The following is a 26,549-nucleotide window of genomic DNA, read 5'->3' on the forward strand; positions in this document are numbered from 1 at the left end:
TTCTCAGTGTTCAAGTCCAAAATTAGTAAATAAAGATGGTGGCAGCGCATGAACTGTGTGCGATATCGTCACGCGAAAAATGTCTGGTAAAATGAAATGGAAACGAGGAACGTGTACGATCTCTCAGAAAAATTCAAAAGTCGTAGAGACTTAGTGATCGGAGTCACCGCAAAGACGATAATAACAGTGTAAATAGTGTAACTTTCGTATAGTTCCCCGGGAGCGTAAAGCAGCCGCAAAAGAGGATAATTTGGCTCCAGAGTTCACTGTAAGGTACAAATTCTCGCTATTTTTAGACTCTACCCGAGTGTCGATTCTCATTCAGAGCGTTCGTTCGTTCCATCGACGAATATGAGTGTGAAGAAGGAACGTCTATCCCGATTAATCCTGAATAAAGAAACGTTACGAACAAGCGTCGATTTTCTATCGTGGGCGTTTTCGATTACTCAATAACGAAGAAGGAAAGCCCGTTGTCATCGTCGTTGTCCTCCTCTACGTGGTCGTCGTGGTCGTCGTCGTGGTCGTCATCGAGGTCGTCGTGGTGGTCGTCATCGTGGTCGTCGTCGTGGTCGTCGCCGTGATCGTGATCGTGGTCGTGGTCGCGGTTGTGGTCGTGATCGTCGTACACGACGTCGACGTCACTCTCGTTTTCATTACTGTATTATCTCGGAATGACGTCCACTCGGTGTTTCCTTTTACGTTTATATAGCGAACGATAACGATCGAAATAATTAACGGATGTTCCTAAAGAACTCTTCGAAATATCAGAATGCTATTTTTATCGGCAGGAACCTACATACCGCGCTACGCGCTTTAGTTGCATACGATGCACAAATACATGTACGCACACAGTGACATACATTTTATTTAACCCAATTGATAGAACGATTCTCGCGTCAATCGATACGTCTTATTACCCGCATCGGGAAATGAATTTACCCATTTTATCGCCTATTACTGTCCCGTTCTTACCGACAATATTTACATCGAGTTTCACCGTATACACTCGGACTCGCGGAATTCGATTTCGATCCTGACCTTAGCAATTTGTCGGAGAACATACAGTAACTCTGTCTTCTCGCGACGTTTTATTCGACGTTCCTTCGAACGCTGTCTATCGACGCTTTGTCGTTTCCCTACATCGGCTCTGCCCTCTTTTTCTTTCTTTCTTTCTTTCTTTCTTTCTTTCTTTCTTCTCTTGTTAATTTTCTTTTCCTCGTTAATACGGCTTTAACGTAATACCACGAAAGATTTACGGGGGCAGAAATAGCATAGATCCAGATGGTCGCGAATGAAATTCACCGAGTAGTCTATTAATTCTTGGTGACTCAAACTTTTGTCGCGAGAAATTGCGATCCACGCGTACAATCACCCACGACCAACGTACAGAGATTCATTCATATATGCAATGCGAGTCGCGCGATGGAATAATAAGGGTTTTAATAATAATACGTGAATCACAAGATGCCATACAAGCCACCGGATGACGTCACGTTCGAACGACATCCTCTGGCCCGATAAACATTCTACGTATATCGAACAGTTTCGAGAAGCACTTTCGCGCTGCTTTCTCTATGGTCGTTCGTTGCGAGTGTCGACGAACTGAAAGCGAGCGCGAACGGCTGTTAACGGTGAAACGATATCGGGAAAACGAGCGTATAACGGCTAACGCGTTTGCAACGGATTCGAAACTGTGGCGGATCGCGTTCGAAATTTCGAAAGTTTGGGGAAAAAGAGCAGAGAGGAGCGGGGAGAGAGGCGACGAGTAGCCCGAAGAGACGAGAACGAGATGGAAGAGGCGCAGCGGTGCACGAAGATTCGTAATCCGTAGCACCGATTTGAAATAGATGAAAGAGGCGATAGGATCGGAAGAGAGACGTAACAAGGAACTAGAAGGAGGCGCGCGTGCTCGTACGGTTTATCGTCGACGTTTCGAGGTCGCGGCAAGAAAATCAAAGTTGGCAAATTTTTCGACCGATCGTTGCCAAACGGCGCCTTCGCGCGTCGACCCTCTGGTTCGCGCGAATAGTTCCGCTTTAGCAGGTTTGCCGACTTGAAAAATTTCGCCGAAAAGCGAGAAGTAGACCGCTTGGCAAGGAGGAGAGAAGGAGAGCGACGAAAGAAGGAAAAAAGGAGAAGAGAGCGAGTCGGATTTGGAAGATACGACAGCGCGAAGCCGCGCGAATCGGCTGTGCGATCGGCCGCGCGCGTTTATTTCTAATTGCTCGGTCGAATTTATCTCGCGTTCTTTCAGACTTCGCGCGTTGACAGAAGATATTTTAGACTCGGTCTATAAATAAGAGGTAAAAATTATCATGACCTGGCTACATCGTTCCTACTAGCGCTGCATCGAAATCGCACAGCGGCGAACGCTCGTTCGTGTCGCGCGATCCGATCGTCGAATCGATCGCGATCTCCGGCCGTGTTTTCCGTCGTCGCGAACTCCGTTTCGCGAACTCTGCTCTCGTTCGATCGAAAAACGTCGCCGATCGACCAGCGATTCGGCCAGGAAGCGCAGAAAGAGAGAAAAAGGGGAAATGGAAGTCATTAGGACATCAGCCCTGAAGCTGGTCTGCCCACGCGGCGGGTCTACGTGCCCGCTAAAAATATCGAAACGCACCACGATCGAATATCGAGAACGAGAAAGACTACGCGTGAGCGCGCGAGCTCGCCTGCGATTTTCTACGGGCACGTGTTCCGTTCCGACCCGCCACGATTCTTCGACGATTCGATCCTCGCGTCCTTTGTTTTACTTCTTTCGTTATTTACGTCCGTATAATCCTTTGGTACACGGTCCTTTAGTCAGTGTATCGGTTGCCGAAGAAATTCACCGATTCGCAAAATTTGATTTCCGTCGTTCGCAATTGACGCGGATAATGCGATTGCCGACGGAGTGCGAATTGCGGAGTCGGGCTCGACGATCCGACGGTGAAAAGAGACGGAAAGCGAAAGAGCGGTCGGGTCGTTTCCGTGAAAAGCTACGCTGCTTCTCGTTTGGCACGCGTGTTGGCGTGGCTTCTGCGTGACGATCAGCCAAACGAGCTCGCCGCGAGGAAGTCAAGGTGGGCCTCGAGAAATATTCGTACGCTTTTCGGGCAAGGAAAGACACGGAGGTACACGGATCGAGGTTACTCACCGAGGTAGCCAGGCAAAGCGAAGCGAAGCGTAACTCGCTCGGAAACGGAGGCCAAGAGTGTGGATCGCAGGCGCGGTCCAGCCAAGCTTTTCGCTTTCGTTTCGTTCGCGATCGTCGTTCTCCTTCCTTCGTCCTCGAATCGCGAAACATTCTACTTGCTATCCGTAATCTGTCGTGGACGATGCGGAGATACCTGCGCGTCTCTTTCGCTTTCGCTGTCTTTCTCCGACCGTGTAGATCTCCGTCGGAGACAACGGAGGGAGGAAAAGAAACGAACTTGCGCTGTCGGAAGAAACAACGAGATTTCGGTTCGATGAAATCGTATGTCGATTCGATTCGACTGGATTCGATGGAATACGGTTGGCAGCGCGCACAGCGCAGACAGGAAACGAGCGTGCGTCGTCGGGGGGGTAAGCGTCGTCGCTAGAGCCGTTGATCGGCGGGAGAGACGCACGCCGGCGTCTCGCAACCGAAAATAAACTCACCGCATTTTGTCCGTCTGTCCTTCCTTCTCGGTTTCACCGTAAATCCGATAATCGTACTCTGCCTCTTTGCCGTTATCCTCGATCGCGAGACCGCGGGCATTCAGCCTCCGCTTCGAACCTCCAGCTTGGAGGTCGACCCTAACAACGAGTCATCTTTCGAAAAAAATCCTATCTCTCTCCCCTCACCCTGCCCATCTCTTTCTAGTCCGGTTGAACACGACCTCGTTGCCGATCCATCGTGTGCGTCTCGCACCGCGAATACAACACCGTTCCAACCGTTTTTTCCACGCGGACACTCGATATCCTAGAATTTTCTTACCAAACGAGCATCGACGGAAACGGTTGATGAAATGAACCACCACCTTCGCCACCACCTTCGCCACCACCACCTCCTCCTCTTTAAACCTTAAAAGCCTGTTGTACTCGATATTACACCGGTACTCGCTTTGTTTTCAGATAAGAATAAGAAAAAATGGTGGTGGGCGAGGCGAGTATACACAACATAATGGGAGGAATGGAGAGCACGGGCGGGGTGCGACTTCACAATCACAAACGGAAATTGAAGCAGAGGTATGAAGCGGAGAGGACCGGGATTCTAGACGATTGGGGGAGGGGGCAGTAAGATTCGCGCGTTCGCTAAATACTTGCTGCAACGTACATAACGCGAGACCATAAGATAGTAGTATGTAGTCGCGTGGCGGACATCACGAGCACGCGAATCAATCCGTATTCCGTTTCTCTTGCTCACAGGTTCGACATCATCAAGAAGCTCGGTCAAGGTACTTATGGTAAAGTTCAATTGGGAATCAACAAGGAAACCGGGCAAGAAGTGGCGATAAAGACTATCAAAAAATGCAAGATAGAAACGGAAGCCGACTTGATCAGGATACGAAGGGAGATTCAGATAATGTCGAGCGTTCAACATCCCAACATTATTCACATATACGAAGGTACGGGCTCGTCTGTCTCGTCCGGTTCGGTCTCGTTTCTTCCAGAGATCGCAACTCTGACGTGGATCGCGTTTTTCCAGTGTTCGAGAACAGGGAGAAGATGGTGCTGGTAATGGAGTACGCGGCCGGTGGCGAACTCTACGACTACTTGAGCGAGCGCAAGGTGCTGACGGAACACGAGGCTCGACGAATATTTCGACAGATAGCCACCGCGGTTTTTTACTGTCACAAGCACAAAATCTGTCACCGGGACTTGAAGCTGGAGAACATATTGCTAGATCAGGTTGGAAACGCGAAAATCGCGGATTTTGGCCTGTCGAACGTGTTCGACGAGCAACGACTGTTGAACACGTTCTGCGGAAGTCCGCTCTACGCCAGTCCCGAAATCGTCAAGGGTACGCCGTATCACGGCCCCGAAGTCGACTGCTGGAGCTTGGGCGTTCTTCTCTACACTCTGGTGTACGGTGCCATGCCCTTCGACGGGTCCAACTTCAAACGACTAGTCAAACAGATCTCGCAGTCCGACTACTTCGAACCTAAGAAACCGTCGCGTAAGCGTTGCCTCGTAGCTCGTTGTTTCCCCGGTCCTCGAGTAGCGTCAACGCGTTTTCACTAATCCCGTGTTTCTTCCAGCCGCCTCCCCTCTTATCAAAGACATGCTGACCGTCTGTCCCGCCAGAAGAGCCGACATCGAAAGGATTTGCACCCATTGGTGGGTGAACGAAGGTTACGAGCAGAATTGCTTGGACATTGCGGAGGACTTGGCGGCTCAAACTCCCGTTCGGTTGGATCTGCTGCTCTCTCTGGTGCCACAGTCCGCGAGCGCGGAGAAACTGGTCGTTGGGGACCAGCAGCCAGCCGCGGCGGACGTTCCGAACAACGTGTCTTCCGAAACTCTGATACCTACCAGATGCCATTCGGTCGGCAGCTTGATGGAACTGGATCAGAGCGGTTCCGATAGACGGATAAGAAGAGAGCTAATCGAGGAGGAGCAGAGGACTGCTCCGATCGGTGGCGACGCCAAAAGGAAATTGGAGACAACGCCGTCGATGGACGAAACGGCTGCCGCCGATGCCAAGAGGAAGGAACGATCTCGAAGGAAAGAGAAGCGGGACGAACCCGAGGCTAGAACGTACAAATCCGCGTCCAGGTAATCGCCGCGAAGCCTCTACGTCGCGTCAACGTCCTTCCCATTTAACTCTCTCTCTTTCCCTCTTTCAGGCATCACTCGGCGCCTATTCCAAACTCGATCACGGAGGAAGCTATGGAGGTGGATCCAATGGTAACCGTTCCTATCAGCAAGACCGTCGACTTGAACAAGATCGAATCTACGGCAGCTTGTCTGGAATTAATCAAAGAATGTAGCGAGAGGTCACCGAGCAAGGAGAGAAGCAAAACGCCGATGATTCACGAGCCGGAACAGCGACCGCTCGCGGTAGACGAATCCCGGCGAATCTCGTCGGAAGACCGCGCCGTCGCTAATCACGACGAGGAGCGCTCGCCGGACGAACGCCAAGCGCAATCGTTAGACGACGGACACCGTGACGAATCGTCGTCGATGACGAAACGTTCGGAGATGGCGCTCGATCAAACGATCGCGTGTTCCGCGACACCCGCCTTCGAACCATCGAACGAGAAGACTTTGTCCGGAAACGAGAGGTTCGAGAGAACGTCGTCGACCGCCGGTCAAGAGGAATCGATCAACCTCGAGGCGACTCAACGAGAGTTTAAGAAGCTGAAAGAAAAGGCGCTCTCTCTCGATTCGGAACTTTCCAACGAACCGCGAGACGCTGCCGCGAAGACGTTCGAAAGGAGACGCTCCAAGATATTCGAGACCGCGGAGAAGTTCAATCAGATGGCGTCGACCGTGGAAAACGAGAAACCTAAAAAGATCTTTATACCGGGCGTGAACGTCGGAGGGGCGAAACGCGTGTTCGAGAGAAAGGCCAGTCTCTCTTCCATCGGCGCGCCTCCGCCTACGAAGTGCGTGGCGTCCAAAATGATCATCGACGTTCCTACGACGGATACGAAGAAGAACGAAAATTCGAACGACAAGTCGAAGCCGACGCGAGTGGAACGCGAGGAACGGGAGGAGCAGGAGCAGCCAGAGGAAAACGAAGAAGACGAGAAGAAGAAGGAAGAGGCGAAAAAACGGGCTATCGACATAATAAGTGGTGCGATTGGAAAACCACCTATGCAAAGGAGGATAAACGGATCTCCGCCAGTTTCGCCCTCCAGCCAAGAACCGAAGAAACTTGCGTCGAAGATATCGGTTAGTACGAACGATTCGCGTTCGACCGCGCAATCCTTGACCACGACACCCACCGAGACCAACTTCTCGTTCGATGAGAAAACAGCGGACGGGGACGGACGAGCGACGGTAAGACCGACGGTGGTAAGATCGGCGGTAGATCGGTGAACGAAAACGTTCTAACCGTGCACGCGCTTTTATTTGTCCGAATTGTTTCAGATCTCGACAGAAGCGTTCGACAACGATAACGACGACGACGGCGACAACGACGACGACGAACCGGAAGAACCGAAAATGTCCAGCAAAATGGAAATCACTCTGAAGAGCGCGACTCTACCCAGACCACGAAAGACGAGCAAAGCCGAGATCTCCGTGACGAGCGCGAAACCTTACAAGGCCCAAGCTCCGTTCGCGTTCAAATCCGAACTCGAGGCCAAGATCGACGCGTTTCAGCCACAGAAGCTGCGAACGCAACGGTCGGAAGTGGCGTTTCCCGTTGCAGCCGCGGTACCGCAGACCAATCGAAGCTCCAGCTTGGAACCGGAAAGCAGACCGAGGAGCGGTGCGCCGAAGGAGAGGATAATTCCGATTCAGGTATCGAACGCCGCAACTCGAGCGACGTCTAATTCGTCGGTTCTTGATCCGTTCGATACACGATTTTTTCCAATGACAGATGGAAGCGGATCATCGGCAGTCGCGACATTCGTCGACCACGCCTCCACCTTCCAAGCCGCCACCGATGCCTCAAAGATCGGTTTCGCAGCGGTCGGGCTCGTTGTCTCGTCAGTCGACCGCAGACTCGGATACCGACAGCGCTCTCGGATCTACCGTCGGTCCCGAGCCGATCCGAAAGAGCCCCCGAGAATATATCATTCCCATCGCCGTGGAAGGCGGTGGATACGTGACCCCCAGATCCGGTAGCGTGGAGCCCGAGAGCAAAACCGGTGGCACACCGTCTAGCGCCAACGTGCCCCGCTCCAGATTCGGTAGACCCAGAAGGATGAGCTCCCTGTTGTCGGATGCCAGCGAGGATGAATCGCCGTTCTCTTCGTTGCACAGGTAGGGCTTTCTCTTCGCTTTGACTCGTGCTGCTTTCGACGCGCGTTCGAGCGTGTCCGATCGATAGCGAGGACTCTCGACGATATATCGCGTTCTCGACGCTCGCAGGGACAGCGAGGATCTGTTGCAACGACACATGCATCGATTGAGAAGCTCCCGGCCATCGAGACAGCCACCGGAACACGTGGACAGCTTGTCCTCCGGCGAGGACGACGACGACGATGGATTCGAACTGTTAACCGCCGAGAATCTATTCTCCACTCTGCTGTCCAGAGTGCGAAGCTTGACACAGAGATTGAACGTGGACGACAATCGTACCACCGGCTTCCCAAGTTCCCGCCTGTTCGGAAGATTAGGATCCAATTCCTCGCAAGCGTTGTGGGGTCTAAACAAACCACTGTCGAGGTAATTCATCGATGCCGTTTAGCCATTCCTTACCATCTGTCTTTCTCTCTTTCTCGCGCGAGATTGCTGAAACGAATCGAGGATACCTAATGACAACGCTTTGACCGGTTTGACGCTTGTTTGTGCAAGCTACCAGACGTATGTCGAAACGAGGACCGTGACTACGTGAGTCCAATTGTTACAACAACTTTAGAACAATGTAGTCTATGCCGATTATCTTAGAAGGTAGCGCAAAATATATCACGAGTATTCTATCTTGAACGTATCGGCTCGCTGTAATAGCAACGGCCGTTCTCCTCGCCGTTCGAAACGCGCGCGCAACGTTACTCCGAACGACTTTTGCCTCTCACGCTTCTTGTACGCTGTACCGTTTATATATACCGCACTCGTCGTCGGTACGAAAGATCGGCCGTTGGAGCCGCATTTTCGAAACGCCGACTTTTCGGTTTCGTTGGATCTCGACGGTTTCCAACAGTCAGCCAACGAATGATCGCGTTTCGTTACGTCGACGAGATCGGAAGAATAGCTTCGACCAACGACCAATGGAACGGGCGTGAAAGCAAACGTTCGCAATCCATAGGAAATCACGCAAACGTTTTGTCTGTTTGGCACCTAGGCGGTTGTCGGAGTCGCAGTTCAGGCATTCGCTCGGTCGAGAGGGTGACATACTCTCGAGGAAAGATTGCGCGAACACGTCGAACCCAGGAACTCCGAGCAGTCCAGGATCGCACGGTAATCCTTCGAGGGAAACGGTATTCGACGTCGGCAGTAACACTTTACCAAGAGGTAAGAGAACCTGCAGCGATTATTCTACGATCGTTCTACGAACTTTACCGTAGAAAAACAATCGTATCGTGCTGCGAAATGAATCGTTCGTATCCAACGAGGGTGAACCCTCTGCGTTCCACGTTCCGCTTGCTGCTCGTCGTCGAGTTTCGACGGAAGCAACGATCGTCGAACGGATCGTCGAATGGATCGCCGGATCGCAAACGGTTCACGCGGCTCGAGATTCGACCCAGTGTCAAAATTTTCTCGTAACTTTGCGTCCGATGGAAACGAGGAAGCGACTTTGCAACGCGAATCATCGGTTCGCGAGAAACGAGCTTCTGCTTAGTTCCGCGATCCTGTCTAATAAGATATATTTAACGAGGATATATTTTGTCACTGGTTGAAATCACAAGCCGTACGAGAAAATGCCGAATGCGTTTACTCGGTATGCATTTTCTGGTACCACCTATAGCTGTTGTCGAGTCGTTGATAGACAGAGCGTATCTTTTTCTTTATTTTTGCCGATCACCCCCGCCCTCCCCCTGCTCCCATCCCCTTCGCCGATCCTCTTTCTCTCTACAAGCCACTTTCTCCGTCGATCGTCCATCTCTCCTCCCCTTGCCGTTTCTTTTTCATTTTCTTTTCTCTTTTCGTCTCTCTTGCTCCGCCGAGTATCTCTTTTCCGTTGTTCTTGCCTGACCATGTTTTTTGCAACATTTGATACTAACCTCGTTTAGAAATATATAAAGATACATGGTTCGTGTTTGGCACAGGTGGGTAAACGTTTCAGTGATTTGCGACGCGTATAGCGAAATCGAGCCGAAACGTAACCGGTACTCGGGCGTCTCCTTTTGAATTTTGCACGAGAGAGCACCGGCTTTTTTTCGGTGGCGGCTCACGCCGGCTTCTTCGTTGCGCAAAGTACAAGCGCGCGAACGAGATACAGTTTTCTAAGCGCATGTCTGCACCGTGTTCTTTGCGAACGGTACCTGCCTGTTGTTCCGTTTTTCTGTCCTCCTCTTCTTCTTCTTCTTCTTCTTCTCACACTCTTTTACTTCATTTTTTCCGCGCGATAGGTACGCGCTACGCGATCAACCATCGAACGATTAATTTGCGCTCGCGTTCGAACGAGTTTGAGCATTAAAATTACTCACAGACGTGACTCGCCGTACTTTGCCTAACATATAGAAGCCCGTAATACACACGCAGTAGTAGCGAGTTGCAATGTTGTTGATTTACGTACTATCCCATTAACACGAGCAGCCGCAATTCACTCTTCTTCTTTAATTTATTCAGTGTCACGCTAAAGTTTACTTTTTATAAAGCATGATTGCACACGTTATCCATATATACACGAATACACGAGGAAATTCAGTTCTATTACTCTCCAAGATAAAATCCATCTTTGATGAAAATTTACGCATCTACTTCGCATCTTCAGTCTATCGTCGACTCTTCAATCAGCGATCGGAGCAGATATTCCAGAGTTGATATTTTCGGTATACGCGCACCGTCCACCACGATTGCTTCGTTCTCGATCGACGAAAGCTCGCGATCCGTAACGCGCGAATCGGCCGCACGTTCTTTCGCTTTCTTCTTCCACGTACCACGTTCGTAGTCGCATACGTTCCGTAACGTCACGGTCGTTGAATCGAAAAAGAAACTCGAAGAAAAGCAAAGTTGGCCGTAAAACGAAAACGGCGAGGATGCCAGAATCGACGAGATCGCTCGAGCAACCGATCTTTCCAAACCATCGCCAACGAGAGTTCGTTCCGCGCGAAGCGACGTCGGCCGGAAGCTGAAACTCTTTCTCGTTTATACGGGCGGTGGTTGGATCGCGCGGTTCGACGAAGCGACGAGTTTCGCAAGACGGAAACCCGACCTAACGGCTTAACGCCTAATTGTGCATTTTCCGCGCGACCGGCGTAATTCTCGCGCGATTAAACGGCAAAGATGGTGGAAAGGTGGCATCGTTCTTTCGTCGATCGGGCAACGAACGAACCGTGCCGATGGTGCGACCGATTATCGAAAATATACACTGGAAAATCACGGTAGAATCGTTTTGTCTAAATAGGTGTAATTGACGGTTTTTTTCTCACGGTTGTTGCAGCGACCGTGCGAGTGACTCTACGTAGGCGGGCGGATGCTAATCCCCAGTAGGCAAAGCAAGTTAGGTACTATGCCAGCACACTTTTATCCGACGAACGTCACCTCGTCGCTCTGTTGCCGCACGATCGATCGCGCGGATGTTCGCGATCGTTCGAGCGACGTGCGGCCGACGTGCGGCCGACGTTCCGATGTTCGCGCGACACTCGGCCAAACTCTGCACACCTACCGAACATCAAAGTTGCGATATCACGCCGGTCACCGTGGCGCGCTCCACTCGTCGTAGCTCGACCGCGGTCGCGTTCGTCTCGCGCGCCGCCTGACAAACGAAAGCCGACCCGCGGAGAAGCAAGATCTCGCGTCGATCGAGCACGCACGCTGCCGAACGAGAAGACGCGCAAGCGATCTTGTGCGGATTTCCGCCAGATCGCCAGACGGACGATTCGATCCGTCGACCGGGTGATCGCGCTTTTTCAAGAAACGCGCCATCGTCTCGCTGTCACGATGCGCGAACACCGGCGCGATGGATCGATCGATCCCCGAGACCACGTATCCGCTGTGTACCGTGGAAAACTTACGCTACTAAGAGGAAAGATACTTGGAAAAATTGTACACCGCGAGGCGAAAGGAGCTAACCCCTGTTTGAGATGGCTGATATTTGTTGTGTTTTTAAGAGTTTAAATAACAACGTTTTATTACTTTTACATTGTTCTCAGCATGCTTTGATAACGCTATCGTATCGTATTTAATACCGTACACTCTGCATTACCCTCGACTTGAGTTTACACATTTCACGCGTTCTCATTTTCGTCACTCGACACGACGTACGTATTTATTTCGATGTTACTCGACCGCCGAATGGTTGATCTTGCGAATCCCGCGCGAGTCGCTTCAACGTTCGAGTCGAGTTTAACGCCGGTCGCGCCAACCGGTCAGCTTCCAATGGATTCGCGATGGATTCGCAGAGCCAACCGTCGCGCTCTCCAAATACCGTTCTGATTTCTTCGAACCCACTAAAATCCTACAACCTAGTGTCCGTACGCACATAGAAAGCTTCGTATGCCGCATGTCGTCGTTCGGCGAGTATACGAGTTTACTCTTGACAATTTCTCGTGTCGATATACTTGGAGACGTATGTCACGTACGTACCTATGTACGTATGCATATATGTATGTATGTATGTATGTATGTATTTATGTATCTATATATATATAGATATATATACACATCGGCGTGTGCATGGCACGTGTATACGTGTGAACGTGCGCGTGTGCGTGTGGTACGTGCCCGTACATCCTCGTCGATGTACATTTTGGAAAGGGGGATGGTATCGTTACACCGGTACCGATTACACTGTACAAACCCCGAAAGTGCCAGACATCGAACTATCGACGCCTTTGCCCGTTTAGCGGCGCGTTCGGTATCAGTCCGTCCCCTCGATTCGTTCGTTTCGTCCGTACGTTTCGTATCGTTTTCCAGGTCCTTTCGCCTCCTTTCTTCCCATCTTCTCTCTGCTCTTCTACTTTATTTCCGTTTAAATTTCGTTTCCTGCGACGACACAACACGGTACAGAGAGACACGATCGTTCTCCGGACACCTTCCACGTAACGTTGGATCGAAACAACCGGATCGAAGAACCGGGTTGTTCGTTTCTTTTTCTTCCTCTTCATTTTTTCTTCTTTTCCTCTCCTTCCTCTCTCTCTCTCTCTCTCTATCGCGTTACGATACGCTGCGCGCGGGCAAACTCGTTCATCGTTCGGTTCAGTGGCCTTAGAGCCGTTTCTCTCTCGCTATCTTTCTTTCTTTCATCGGTTAACATTTATTTATTAATTTTTCGAGAAATTTTATAAGAGACGGAAGAAGAACATTTCATGTATGTAGAAATAAAGGAGTGTAAATATGGAGAAAGTCGGAGTATTTTGTCCGCCACCCGCATAAAGACAACGGCGAAACTTTGGACGATTGGCCCGAGAACACATGTCATCCGGAGGTTTGTTTTTCAGATAAAGTAGCACGCGAAGACGTAGAAGCGGAAGCAACGCGAACGAAAAAAGAGACGCAGGAATCGTTAGAGCAAAGCTTCACGCCGAGCTTGACCAGACGATTGGGCAGAACGTTGATCGAGCAAACCAGACGATCGTTGACGAGATCACCGTCCGTTTCGCGCGAAGGCCGGGCCCGTTCGGCCGAGAGAGACGCGTCCGAGGCGGCGGCGGCGTCGTCGTCGTCGTCGTCGGCGGCGACGACGGCGGCGGTCGACCGATCCGTCTCCACCGTTTCCGACCAGTCCGAGTACAAGCACCGGTCGGCGAGCGATCGACGGGCCATCAGGAGAACCAACAGCCTACTGGAATCGGCGACCGGTTCGCTCGCCTCGCCTCGTCGGACCGTCGCCGGTCTCTTCGACGACGAGGACGATCTCGCGGATCATCGGCATCTGCACGGTCGTTCCTCCTTCTTCTCCACGTTCCCCAGGGACACGGTGGCGCGCGGCAATCTCGGCAGATGGTACAACGAAACCGGCGGTGGTCGAGCAAGCACGGGCAGACTGCGAAAGGACAGCTTCCGTTCGTATCGTACGGACAAGATTCAAGAAGAGACGTCGGACGACGCGTTCGCCGGCGATAGAAGCGGCTCGATCTCGGAGTACGCGTCGACCTCGGCCTGCGACTCCAACACGAACCCGTTGGACGACGACGCTTCGCCGACCGAGTCTCGCGCCAACAACGCGGTCGACTACAAGCCGGCGTACAAGTCGGATCCCACGTCGAGTAACTTGGAGAACAGGTTGTTAGCCGCGGAGAACTTGATCAGGGAGTCGAAACTGAAGAACTTGGGCTCTGCCGGCGGCGTAAATCTAACCTCCAGCTACCGAGACACGGACAAATGCGAGAAACGATCGTTGATCTCGATGGCGGAAACGACCGGAGCCTCGGCGACCTCGAAACGGCGAACCTGTATCCCCAGCTTGAGGCTGCGATCCGGCTCGTTGACCAGAGAGCCGAGTGCGGCCGTCGACCGGCGAAAATCGTTGGCGGATTCGCAGGACGTGGCGAATCTCGTGGCGCGAACCCTCGTCCCGGAAAGGTCGCTGCTGAGCAAATTTTTCAAGAGCGCCGCTGGCCGATCGGAGAACGAGCCGACCAGGGACAAGGAGAAGGAAACGGACGCGGAGAAGGAGAAAGAGAAGCCGCAAAAGTCGAAGCAACGCCGAATATCGCGATTCCTACGGCCGGACTTTTTCGACACGCCCAGAGAGGAGAGTCGTTACGCGAAAGAGAAGGAAGCGCAGAAGGCGGCGGAGAACGAACGTCGCAAGTCTCGGTTCATCAAGCGGAAAAGCGAGAACAGGGACGCGGCAGCGGTGTCGAAAACCACCGTGCCAACGACAACGAGCCGAGAGGGCAGCGTCGAGACGGAGAAGAAACGCGAGAAGGAGCTGAAGAACGAGATCAATTGTCGGAGAAGGGATCGATGCTCGCGGGAAAGGGAAACCGCGACGGAAACGACAGAGTCGGTCGAGGGTTCGCGAAACGGATTTCTGCACTCGTTGGAGAAGAAGCTCGAGAGTCTTCGGTGCAACGACGAACAGCGCGCGTCCGGCCGAGAGAAGACGACGGTGAAATCGACAGCGAGCGACGAGCGAACGATCGGCAACGAAGCGTCGCGGGAGCGATCCGCGCCTCCGGTCGACCGTCGTCTATCCTCGGGCTCGAACGAACGCGTTACCCTCGAAAGAGCGAGCAGCAGCGTCGAGGATCTCTCGCGGCCGAAAAACCCGAAGCGAAACTCCCCGAAGAGCAGAGTCTCGTCCGTGCTCGGTTTGTTCAAGACCGTGGATCCGAAACAGCTGGCGAACGGCGCGCGATCGCAGACCACGATCCTCGGTAAGCTGAAGAAGAGCCCGCCGAAGGTGCTCGCCGATCTTACGTCCGTCGAGGATGCGACCACCGTCGCTCCTACCGTCGGTAGCAAGATACCGACCAAGCTGGTGGCCAACGCCGACGCCAAATCCACGAAGAAGATCGGCGAGACGAACAAATCCGACAAGCCGGAAAAACGCGTCTCCTCGTGCGAATCTTCGAGGCGATTCTCGTCGAAGGAGGGACCGAAGCAGGACGGAACACCGTCGACCGCGAAAGAGAGGAGCGCGTCACGCGAGAAAGAATCGGCCGGGGAGAGAGGTGGTAGTGGTAACTGGAACCGAGACGCGGACCAAGGATCGACGGATACGAGACGCGAAAAACCGAACGACGACGAGAAAAGATCGACGGAAAAGAGATCCGTGGCGATCGCGGGCAACAGAGGTAACAAACGAGCGAATCGGTGTTCGCTGGAGAACGGCGCCTCGTCCACGGAACCGAGCAGATCCGAGAACGCGGAGAAGAAGACGGGAAAACCGACGAGAAAGACGTGCGAAACGTCGGAAAGCAACGATTCGGACGGCGTAAAGAAGAAGAGAATAGTACGAGTGGCGAAGAAGGTGGTGAAGAAATCGACGGTCTCCGGCGGTGGGACCGGCGACAAATCCATCGACAAATCCATCGACAAATCCGGCGACGCGGATAAAACGTCGGAAGGAAAGGAGAAGTCCGCGAAACCTCGAACGAAGAAAAAGGTGGCCGGTATCTGCGACAAGAGTTCGGTGGAGACAAAAGTGGCGACCGCTAGCGCGAAAGCCGGCAACGCGGAAGAAAACGGACTTGGGACGGAATCGGGGGACAAGGGCGAGGAAAGAGCTGCCAACGACCGTTCCGAGGAGGAGACGGTCGAGACGGAAACCAACAACGACGACGAACCGGCGAAAATTCAGCGGGAGTCTCAACGACCGAACAGGAACAATCTGAAGCTCGATCTGTCCAAGATACCTCAACACTCGTTCAGGAACGCTACGCCCAAGAGAGATTCGCCGAAATCCGATTCCCCGTCGTCGACGACGACGAACCAAGATCTCCCCGGCAAGCTGATGGAATGTCTGTCGAAGGTGACGCATCGCGCCAGCATCGCCGGCAACAAGGTAATCGTCGACAAGCCGTTGCGCGCGAGAGACGTTGCCGAACTGAAGAGAGAGGTGACCGAGTGCGCCAAGATCATCGAGAGCCACGCGGAATCGGCGGTGAACGCGGCGCAAGGTCCCCCGGAAGAGAGGAAGTCGAGCGCGATTCCTTCGCAGGTTTCGACGGAGAACGACCGGCCGATAACGAGCGCGACTACCGCCGTCACCGGCGCCGATTATCCCAACGACGTTCTCTCGCCGATCGACGATCCCGAGAGCTTCGATTCGTGGTCGATCAGCTCGGCGGAATTGAGCCACGCTCGACCGGACTTGCACTCGCCCACGTCTCCGTCCCATTCGTTGTACGCCAGAAACGACAACTCCGACAATTCGGAATCGGTGATCGATCGAATACGCAGACGGAGCTTCTACTCGCGGTTCAACGACAGACGAAGACCGTCGTTGACGGCTCCGCCGCCGGGCGTCGCTTTGCCCGGCAGCGCGACGCTGCCGAGAAAATTCAGCTTCAGCGGACACCGCGAGCACCGTGATCGCGGTAGATACGCGACCGGATATGCCGGACTCGCTTCCGCGGTCACCTCGAAGACAGGTGGCAGCGGCGGCGGCGGCGGCGGCGGCAGCAGCAGCAGCGGCAACAGGTACGCCACGGACAAAAGGTACGGTTTCTACAGCGAGGATGGTATCGCGACGATAGATCGCCGTAATCGATCGCTCGACCGAACCGCTCGCTACTCCGACACCGGCTACGTCACCGACCTCAAGTCGCCGACCGAGCACTCGGTCGTACTCTCCTCGTCCTACGATCCTCTCAGAAGGTATCTCAGGTCGCCGACCTTCGATCTGTTCGACGCCTCCAGATCGAGATATCACAGTGCCGACTTTACCGCGGATCCGGATCTAGCCACCGTGTACAGACCTTCTGCTTGCAGCTTGTCCAACGACTCTGTCAGCCTCGGCTACTCCTCTCTGCCGAGAAAGTACGCGATCGGACTTGCCGAACCGAAAACCGTCCAGTACTACGAGGAGTTGCTATCTCCGAGCACCGCGGACTACTCGCCGTCTAGGAGGTCGCCGACGTGCAGCGAGTATCCGACTAGGTGCGAGAACGGCTACTACAACGGAAATTCGGATGTACGCGCAAACGCTGCGAAACGGAAAACTTGCACGGAGAACGCGAGAACGCTGGAACTGTACGAAGATACCGATCCGGCTTCAGCCGCTTCCTGCGACGAACGATCCACGGAACAGAGGAGGTAATCGCTCGTCTCTCCTCCTCCTCCTCCTCCTCCTCCTTAGTTCATCGACGGTTGTAATATCGCGTTTCCTTTGATTTTCCAGGAGCAAAGGCGAACGTACGATCCAGAGGAAACATTCGCTTTCCACGTCCGCCGATACGACGAGCCGTTGCGCCAACGACCACAGTTAATCTCGTTTTCGCCGATTCGCGCGACGACGCTTTACGCGCTCGCCCAACGTCCCGCTACTTTTGCTCGTTGCACGCATCGATTCCAGCGTTATCGTCCACGTTTCTCGCCCAAGAATCGGTAACGTGCGTTACGGTGTACGCGTATCCAAGTCATTGCGACAGTTCGTTTTAGAAAATACTCTCTTATTCCGCGTTGCAGACGCAAGACATCGTATTTCTCCCACCATCTCGATACGACCTCGTTCTAGTCTATTTATTTAATCGACGTAGGATTTCGAGTGCAATGGCGATTGCCCGACCGTACCGAACGCTTGTCTCGTCTCGTCTTCGTTACGAAACGATCCAACGGCCTAAAACCACCCCGTCTCGTCCTCCCTCGAAACCGACGAAACGTATTTCTTCGCCTGCCCGCTGTTCTCGTCGACGTTACGTTACGATCGTTACGTCCGACGCTCGGTCCATATTCGTCGTAGCAAATGTCTCGTCCATTCTCCCGACTTCGCGTTTTTCTCTCTTCTTTACTTAATAAATCTTAAAATGCGACATTGCGACAGTTGCTCTCCATCGCTGTTACCATCGTCGTTATTATCGCCATCGCCATCGTCACAATGACCATAGCTATCGTCGTTGTTATCGTTATCGTTATCGTTACATCATCGTCGTCGTCGCTTTTATTTCTACGACTATATTATATAAAAGTGTGCCTTGAAGATGTTGTTGCCACGTGAATTGTATCTTTTTCGAGAAACTCGACGCGCGTACGCAGTATCAACGTTCGTACGATCCAACGAACCGCGTAATCGTTTTCTCCTTTTTCTCTAGTTTCTCCTTTCTCTTCTTTTTGGTGTTATCTCCTCGAAACGCGTGTATGTCGTTACGAGCGGTTTTCGCTGCAGTATTTATAAAATTGTAAGTTAAGTGAAAGCTTAAGGCTGATCGCGAGATACGTAGCTGTTGGAACGGCTAGATATACTCTGGCTACCGGGACTGTCGCGAAAACGCGAACGCTGTACGAGAGTAACGATCGAGTTGCTTCGTCACGCGCAACGTTTTCGCATTTTCGTTGACGATTTAACGAGATTCGTTGTGCCGAAACGCGTCTCGAGCAGCGTTTCGCGTCTCCCCTCTATATTCTCGCGGAGCAAGTTTTATCTTGGCCGTGTCTCTCCGAGATCCCTTCAAAACAGGTTGCAGGTATTCGCTGCGAATCTCTGACTGACTAGCCACGGTCTTCCGCTTCTTATGTATGCGTTTTCTACTCGTATTTTAAAATAAACCATGCTATTCGAACGAGCATCGTTCGCCTGCTCATTGTTAAACTCCGATGTTTCATTGTTCGTTTGTCCGTTCGTTTGTTTCTCTCACGCGCCGTTTCGCCGACCAATTTTCCGCGTACGAAAAATTCCAGTAGCGCGTTTCGCACGAATCGACGAAATTCGCACGGGCTGACGACGGACGGATAAAAGCGACATGAACCCTGTGAAACTGCGATTTTATACCGAGCGATACGAGAAGGAGAAAAAGTACTTTCGCCTGCAAGAAAAGTTCGTAGCTATCGCGCGTACGAAACCTCTAACCGGTAAGTTTTACGCAAAACACGACGCGATCCCGGCTTCCGAGGTTCGACGAGAGTACGTAGATTTGATCTCGAAACGACTGGTCCTCTCACCGAAGGATATTTACGCGTTCAAGCCACCGACCGTCAATATGGAGTACGCCCTAGTAATACACGCTACATCCGGAAATATAAACGATTGCAATTTCATAGGTATGGCTGGTTCTCGGAACCCTTGATAGCTCGAACCAACGATCCAAGGTTATCGTTTGGCCGAAAACAAACGGATTTTATCGCTAACGAGCTTCGAATACGACACGTTCAGAGAGGTTTACCGACCGAGAAGTTTCTAGGAATACCTTTCAAAGTTTAAACGACGCGGCTATGCTATCGTTTGTCGCGATCGTCGATAAAATTCGACATCGATGTTGTGCCTATTCCGTTTCCTGGCAACGAACGAGCCACGCCGATCCCGCGCCGACATGGCACGCACCACTACCATAAACCACCACCACCACCACCACCGCCACCACCACCACCACCACCACCACCAACACCAATACCACCACCACCACCACCACCACCGACCACAACCGCCAGCACATCGACTCTGCACGCCGTACACTCCGTTTACCGAGAATACGTTTGCCGAAAAACACACACCGATAAAACGGCGATCGCGTCATTTATCCCGCCGATTCGCCACCTCACGGATTCCCTCCGTCTGCTAAAACCGCCATCCAAGAAAATGATCTTCAGATAAGTAGCGGATATCTCGATAGTCGCGCTCGCTACCGAACCAAACTATCTCAGCGGCGATCATGGCGGGCAAAGGTTTCTGTGTGAAAATACGACTGGAATTACACGCCGTAAGTAGCCATCCGAGAGTCGTCCAACGTCCGATCGATATTCCAATCGAACTAATTGGAAAAATAACCTCTTTCAGATTACGTGCCCCGGTGTATGGCTATGTCCGAACGGAAAAATAGCATTGCGAATAAACAGTTTTGGTTCCACCCTAGAATCTCATAGAGTATCACCGATTTTTCCGCTATTATTTCACAACGAGTTTAACTTTAAGAAAACTTTCACACGGCTGGCTGCTTTGACAGACTTGCAACGGATTCTGCAGCAACAATCTCTCCACGCGGAATTGATACAATGGCTTAGTCCGTGCAACCAGCCCATCCTTTTGGCTACGTTTCAGACCAGTTTGGCCGATCTGCTCTATCCGGTAACTTATTGCAAACGGTTGCTGCCCGGAGTCGACGTCGATCTGCTCATGGACCCGACCAAGTATTTCCCCGTTAGTGTCCCTTCTCTCCGACTGTAATACTCACGCTCTCCGTTAAACTAATTCCAAGGCAAACCGTTTCAACAGGGTATTATAGCGCCTAAAATCGAAATTTCCACGAAAACGGTGATAGAAGAGGTGAAAACGATTTACGACGCGAACCTCGACAGGCCATACATCGTCAATCCGAAAACCATCGATTCCAAGGTAAAACGCTATATTCGCGTTACTTCGCGTTACCTTTGGCTACGCTGTTTCATCTTTCCATCAATCGTAATTTTCAGCAAAAATCCCACGCTCACAGGAAACGACCCGTCAAAGGTATCATCAGGCAGAGGAAGGTTTGTCATAGTCGAACCAAGACGAAAGCTCAAGTTTGCCATCTGTAAGTATATACCACCGATTCCCTCTTCCTTGCTTATTTATTACCTACGACGTTTATTGCCATCTCGACTTTGTAAAATTTCGATTTTTACAGCACACAGTGTCGAAACGATCCGTGTAACCACGTGGAATACTCGTGTGAAGGCGAACTCGCTCGGACCGATCGGTGTTACCATCCGATGAAATACGGATCAAAGTGTCGGAACGATATTTACCTCGATACCGATACCGACACAGAATTCGATGTGCCGTCAAGACACTACCGGGTATCCTCCGTTTGTGGCAACCTACACATCTTCGACAGCTGCCCCGTCTGTTTCAAGTACAAATGTTACTTTTCCAACGAATGCGACGGCAGGATCTCTCCCGATAATCCCGCTCATCCGCAAAAAGATCGTTCGATATCGCAACAACGGATCTCTACGTAAGTTTATCGTGCGCGTAGCGCGATCCATCGTCTTTCCAACGTCTTCCACAACTACTTTCAATCTTTTCTTCTTCTTTCTCTTCTTCTCTTTGTGCTTATTTTTGCAGAGGATTACGATCAACGTCTCGTCCATCTTACGGAGAGAAAGGTAAAGTCGCGTTGCACGGCAAAAGATAGCAAGTAAAACGCGCAAGATCCATTGCCTGTTAACCATTTTCGTTAGTGAAATGAAATTACCAGGAGAGAAGAAAAACAACGAGACAACGCTTTATTACATCGTATACGCGTGACAAAGGGGAGAAAAGGAGCAAAGTTCTTGCAAAAAATCGCGATAGTTTTACAAAATTATGTACTTACGCAGAACCGAGACATTCGGTGTAAACGTACGTGAGAATAAAGTGCTGAATGATTCTGATAACGTAACGTAATCGAGTTATTGTTTAACGTTTAACGTATACTCGCCGACCCAACGAATACATCGGAGTACCACGCACCTTTGCACCCCGAAGACTCACCGATTTCTTTAACAACGCCGGGCATCTCAAGTATATACCACGACCTTCGGGTGTCCACGCTCTTAATGAGACGCTTTCGTTTTCCAAGGGCGTGATCGCGATCCAACCTGTCGATTATAACGGATTAAATGAAACGCGACGCAATTCACCGCTGCGACTATCGTTTACCAATTCAACCTACCTATACTTGACAGTACAACGTCAGCGACGGATTCCTCGCCATTCACACCGGTTATCTGTCTAATCTCTTTCGGCTTCAATTTCGGCCATACTTTTAATCGTTCCGAGTCGTCGATAGGTACGCGGAAAGCACTCGTCCCCAACAATCGATCGTAGACCTCGTCCGCATCGGTGGTACGACACATCGTTATAGGCAGATGCTCGCTCGCGAACAGCGTGCATCTATCCCAAAGGCAGAGAACGAAAGAATTTCCAGTTTAATAACTAATGACTCTGTGTAACGTTCATATGTATCGTGTACGAATCTTCGAGATACGAAGAATATACTAATTACCGTATGAAGTATTCTCCTTCGAGATAGTCCAACCTTCCCATACCAGCCACGAACACAGTCTCTTTCGGTCTAAACATGAACGTTCTCGGTGTGATAATTTCTTGCGGTAACGTTAGCGACAGTTCGTCGGTCGTTAGCAAATTTAGTATTTGATCCGCCTGAATAGTACCAGGAGTATCGTAGCACCAACGGCTCTGTTTGTACTCTGGTCTAGATTCGTCTAAAACCGGTTTTCTAGACACGGCCTTGTGCGATACTTCGGAAAAAGGATCTGCTCTCGCGTCTTTCAACGATTTCCTGGTAAACGATTTACCAACGTGCTCTACAAACAAACGAACGAACAAAAATTTTTCGAACGAACGTAAGAAGTCGAACAACTCGAGAAAGATTGACGATAATACGTTCAAATTGCTCGGCTACCTTCTAACGTCGCAAACTTCATATCCTTCGTCATTTCAAACTGATAGTTCTTGTAATGTGATTCTTGCGTCCTATAAAACCTCTCCTTGATAAGCCTCACTGTTCTTAACCTACGTTTTTTATCAGTCGGATTTAAAATTGGAAACTTGAGCAAGTTTAACGTAGTTCCCGGCCAAGCAGACACCGTAGCGCGTTGCACCAGATCGATAGCTTGTACTTTGCAATAATCAGAATTTAACAAAGTATTGAACAAGGAAGATTTGCCAACGTTTGTACAACCAACCAAATAAACGTCACCTGAAACATATCAACGATTATGCGTAATCAGCGAAACTAACAATTCTTAAATGAATACGTATCATAGACGCTGACAACTTTCTTTCTGATTTCTCTCGTTAGGACGAAGGAGACGCGATAGACAGTACGCACCTTTGTGACGCCATTTGTACTGCAACTTGTTTATAAGATGCTCTATGCCGTATCCAGTTTTTGCGGACATAAGTTGCACGTGCGTAATGTTTTCCCTCTTTACGCCGGTTACGTCGATCACGGAATCTAATAAACATTGTTTTACGTTCTCGAGGAATGACGGGCTATCGGTGGGCAGCAGGTCGACTTTGTTCCCAACCAGGAAAATAGGAGTAAAAGGATGCAAAACGCTCTTCAGATCGGGCCAAATACTGCAAGGGAAATCGGTCAGATCGATTATAAGTATGACGGCGCATTTTTTACTTTTGATCACTCTCAACAACTTGGGATAATCTTCGATCGATACTTTCACTTCTAAAGCCGTGTTGTAGAACTTTAAAAAATGACACCTTTGACATGTCATGGATTTCAAGTCTTCGTCGCTTTTAAACGAAAACAATTCCGACGGTAAATATCCAGGGATCGCTGGATCCCTGCAGTGCAATAACGCACCACAACCACCGCACGGTACACAACTTACGTTCGAATTAGGATCCGATGTACCGTAACGACTCACGTCGAGCAAAGTGTCGTCGAACTGTTCGTAATCGGACATCCAAGTATCTGAAACTTTCCACAACTCCGAATTTGGCAGATCGTCCGTATCTGAACGATCGACATCGTCTTCCATGGACTTTATGAAATCTTTGAAACTAAGCTCGCTCAAACCGCTCTTCTTCAACTCCAGATACTTTTCGTACAAGTTCTTATATTCTTCGTTTGATACGGTCGAACTCGTTTTTTCAGTGTCATCCGATATCGAATCGATTATTTCATACGAATCTACCATCTCGTACGGCATGTGTACAGGCTTTTGTTTTACTACAGTTTCCTTTTCACAATTATTATCCTCCATTTTCTTTTCTTCCTGGTCAACGACGATCTTATTTTTACCTTCCTTTAGATCGTTCAGCAGTACACTGAAAGCAGGTTTATAAGCAATTTCTTCGTACCTTTGCATTTGCTCATAGTTGAATTTCAATTTCTCGAACTTTTTCTGCTTTAGAAACCCCATTTTAACATTTCCAGAATCCAAGTAATCACAATACAGCAATTTATCTCTGAGAGCCAAAATCCTTGGATCTACCTTTGCTTCGATCGACTCAGCGTTTCTATGCAAAGTCGCATGCCCAAAGTGTCGTAGTTTCAAATTACGGTATACACCGTAATTATGTAATCGAAACAACCAAAATTTCATATCTGAGTTTTGTACGATGATTTGTGCGAAGATACAATATCAATAATCAACGATATCACGTTTTATAGAGATGCTTTCTCTTATAATCTATCGATACATTATTCAAACTTGTAACGACCGACATTTTACGATCGAAAAATCTACCAAAATCATTGCACTGTATCGGCCGTTACGTCCAGCTTGGTAAAATAAAATACATATCGCCTTGTGAGATTACACATAACCTCAAAATACTTCTGGTCCACCAAAGACGTACACACGTGAATGAAGTTACGAGTCGAATGAATCGACACTACCGTGTTAGCGAAACGTTGAAAAGTGATGTATCCATCGATCGATATCTCGATCAAGTTCGACATTTGTTGTACATCTGAAGTATATCTCAAGCAGTAAATACTGTAAAACGTGTTCGATCGATTAACAGATTATATTAGGGATAAACGCTTTAACGTTTATATTTATCGTTTATATTTCATTATATTTCAAAAGTTGTACAAATACGTACGAGTAGCGGCATTTTATAATATATTATCTGGTATTATACAACGTTATTATACAACGTTTTGTTTATTCTAGCTCGTTACTCGCACGCAAATAAAAATTGTCACTTTCGTGTAAACGGTGTGCAGCTCACAGAAGTCTTTCCATTGTCGTTTCTACTATAGCAAATTTAAGTACTAAAAAGAAAAATTGAAGAAACGATTCGATAGTAGGGGAAGGGTGCGGTACGAGCTATATCGGTCGAAGACACGAAAGGCGGTCAGGGTTGAATACCTGGATCTCTGCATATTTGCCGCACTCCATATAATACGTGTAATCGTATTGGTTTATTTTTAATGGTCTTGTTTAAAAAATTCCATCGACGATATTTCTTTACTACATACATATGTATATACGAGCATAGGTAAGTGTTATTTTACATTTGCTGTAATTGAATACATATGTATACAATACACACACATATATATATATATATATATATATATATATATTCGAATCCATAAGAATGCCAATAGGAATGAGACGACAGTTTATCGAATTCAAATACAGTTCATTACGATTTTCATGAAATGCATTAGGTATAACGTTTCAAGGATAAAGGTAAAACAATGTTCATCTCCGTGATGTTCTTGTACGTATGTACATACATACATACTGTGAGCTATAGATGGCAGCAACGTCTCTATTACTTGATCACTTGATTACTTGATCGATTTCGTTCAAATATTATATTATACGTGTTTCCGTAAAGGGATAATGATGATAAAATTGAGACAAAAAGCGATAACGTAAGTAATATAAGAATGCAGATTACGATGCTTATAAAATAAATTCATTCAATGTTATATGCAAGCATGTTTATATACGTGTCTTGCGACAATTTGCATACGAATAGTAAAAGACAATGAAAAATGCGAATCTTGGGATTCTATCACATGTAGCGTGCTTGTTTCTCTCTCGTTGCTTTGACATTAAAATAGTTCAACGTAGAAAAAACATACGTATAAATAGTTATCGACAAAGCATACGTGACTAGTGACATGCACGTACGAGGTCGTCGAGTTTAACTCGTGTCAGCCGCACAGAGGTCGTCCATCCTTAGTCGCGATATCGAATAACGTTAATTTATGATACGACAACGTATAATTCATGATATTCGGTCGATTTTTATCTTTCCCTCGTAGAATATCATTTAAATTTCAGTAGGTGGGCTCATCGAACTAAGAGGAAGGACAAATTTACCGGAAGTCATCCACTGATCGAGCTTGCTTTGCTTGGACGCGGGAAAAGGCGGTTCTTCGATCGTAAAAGATATATGTACGCGTATATGTATATGCGTATATAGGTAATATGTAGGCATGTAGGTAGGTAAGTAGGTAGGTAAGTAGGTAGGTAAGTAGGTAGGCAGGTAGGCAGGCAGGTAGGCAGGCAGGCAGACGGGCAGGCAGGCAGGCAGGCAGGCAGACGGGCAGGCAGGCAGGCAGGCAGGCAGGCAGGCAGGCAGACGGGCAGGCAGGCAAACAGACAGGCAGCCAGGCAATAGGCAATAGGCAATAGGCAATAGATAAAGGCGGACGAGATCGTGCACAGACACATTACACGCTATTGTTATTCTCAGGAGAGGAAGAACAGAGAACAAGGAGAGCGACAAGAATTATGTGTCAACAAAG

At 49.8% G+C, this 26,549-nt stretch overlaps 4 protein-coding genes across 11 annotated transcripts; 3 read left to right on the forward strand and 1 right to left on the reverse strand.

Annotated features, from left to right (window-relative positions):
- The first annotated feature begins 12 nt into the window (after nucleotides 1-12).
- LOC117206363 (serine/arginine repetitive matrix protein 2) lies at nucleotides 13-18,922 on the forward strand. 8 transcript variants are annotated; one of them, XM_033445639.1, is made up of 14 exons: nucleotides 13-273; nucleotides 4,078-4,191; nucleotides 4,372-4,571; nucleotides 4,652-5,122; nucleotides 5,205-5,721; nucleotides 5,793-6,966; nucleotides 7,042-7,416; nucleotides 7,496-7,881; nucleotides 7,990-8,286; nucleotides 8,416-8,451; nucleotides 8,903-9,072; nucleotides 13,164-16,992; nucleotides 17,107-17,430; nucleotides 17,516-18,922. In XM_033445639.1, exons 2-14 carry the CDS (start codon nucleotides 4,094-4,096, stop codon nucleotides 17,601-17,603), a joined length of 7,965 nt encoding a protein of 2,654 aa, XP_033301530.1. In that variant the 5' UTR covers nucleotides 13-273; nucleotides 4,078-4,093; the 3' UTR covers nucleotides 17,604-18,922. The 8 variants fall into 8 exon arrangements, with proteins under 8 accessions (XP_033301530.1, XP_033301525.1, XP_033301527.1 ...); XM_033445634.1 differs by having other exon boundaries at nucleotides 13,164-17,430; XM_033445636.1 differs by having other exon boundaries at nucleotides 5,793-6,963; nucleotides 13,164-17,430.
- A 151-nt stretch (nucleotides 18,923-19,073) lies between these two features.
- Nucleotides 19,074-19,667, forward strand: LOC117206386. Its single transcript, XM_033445671.1, has 2 exons — nucleotides 19,074-19,315; nucleotides 19,372-19,667. The coding sequence occupies exons 1-2, from the start codon at nucleotides 19,074-19,076 to the stop codon at nucleotides 19,529-19,531; spliced, it is 402 nt and encodes a 133-aa protein (XP_033301562.1). The 3' UTR covers nucleotides 19,532-19,667.
- A 137-nt stretch (nucleotides 19,668-19,804) lies between these two features.
- On the forward strand, nucleotides 19,805-21,686 carry LOC117206377 (spermatogenesis-associated protein 6). Its single transcript, XM_033445658.1, has 6 exons — nucleotides 19,805-20,027; nucleotides 20,105-20,464; nucleotides 20,540-20,659; nucleotides 20,737-20,837; nucleotides 20,931-21,260; nucleotides 21,371-21,686. The coding sequence occupies exons 1-6, from the start codon at nucleotides 19,980-19,982 to the stop codon at nucleotides 21,438-21,440; spliced, it is 1,029 nt and encodes a 342-aa protein (XP_033301549.1). The 5' UTR covers nucleotides 19,805-19,979; the 3' UTR covers nucleotides 21,441-21,686.
- On the reverse strand, nucleotides 21,508-25,164 carry LOC117206368 (nitric oxide-associated protein 1). The gene is made up of 5 exons (XM_033445648.1): nucleotides 23,142-25,164; nucleotides 22,713-23,009; nucleotides 22,293-22,614; nucleotides 21,960-22,180; nucleotides 21,508-21,885 (listed from the first exon to the last, which is right to left on the reverse strand). Exons 1-5 carry the CDS (start codon nucleotides 24,376-24,378, stop codon nucleotides 21,704-21,706), a joined length of 2,259 nt encoding a protein of 752 aa, XP_033301539.1. The 5' UTR covers nucleotides 24,379-25,164; the 3' UTR covers nucleotides 21,508-21,703.
- Between the last annotated feature and the right edge of the window lie 1,385 nt (nucleotides 25,165-26,549).

The sequence above is a fragment of the Bombus bifarius genome, unplaced genomic scaffold, assembly GCF_011952205.1.
Source record: "Bombus bifarius isolate JDL3187 unplaced genomic scaffold, Bbif_JDL3187 scf7180000008006, whole genome shotgun sequence".
Classification (NCBI taxonomy): Eukaryota; Metazoa; Arthropoda; class Insecta; order Hymenoptera; family Apidae; genus Bombus; species Bombus bifarius.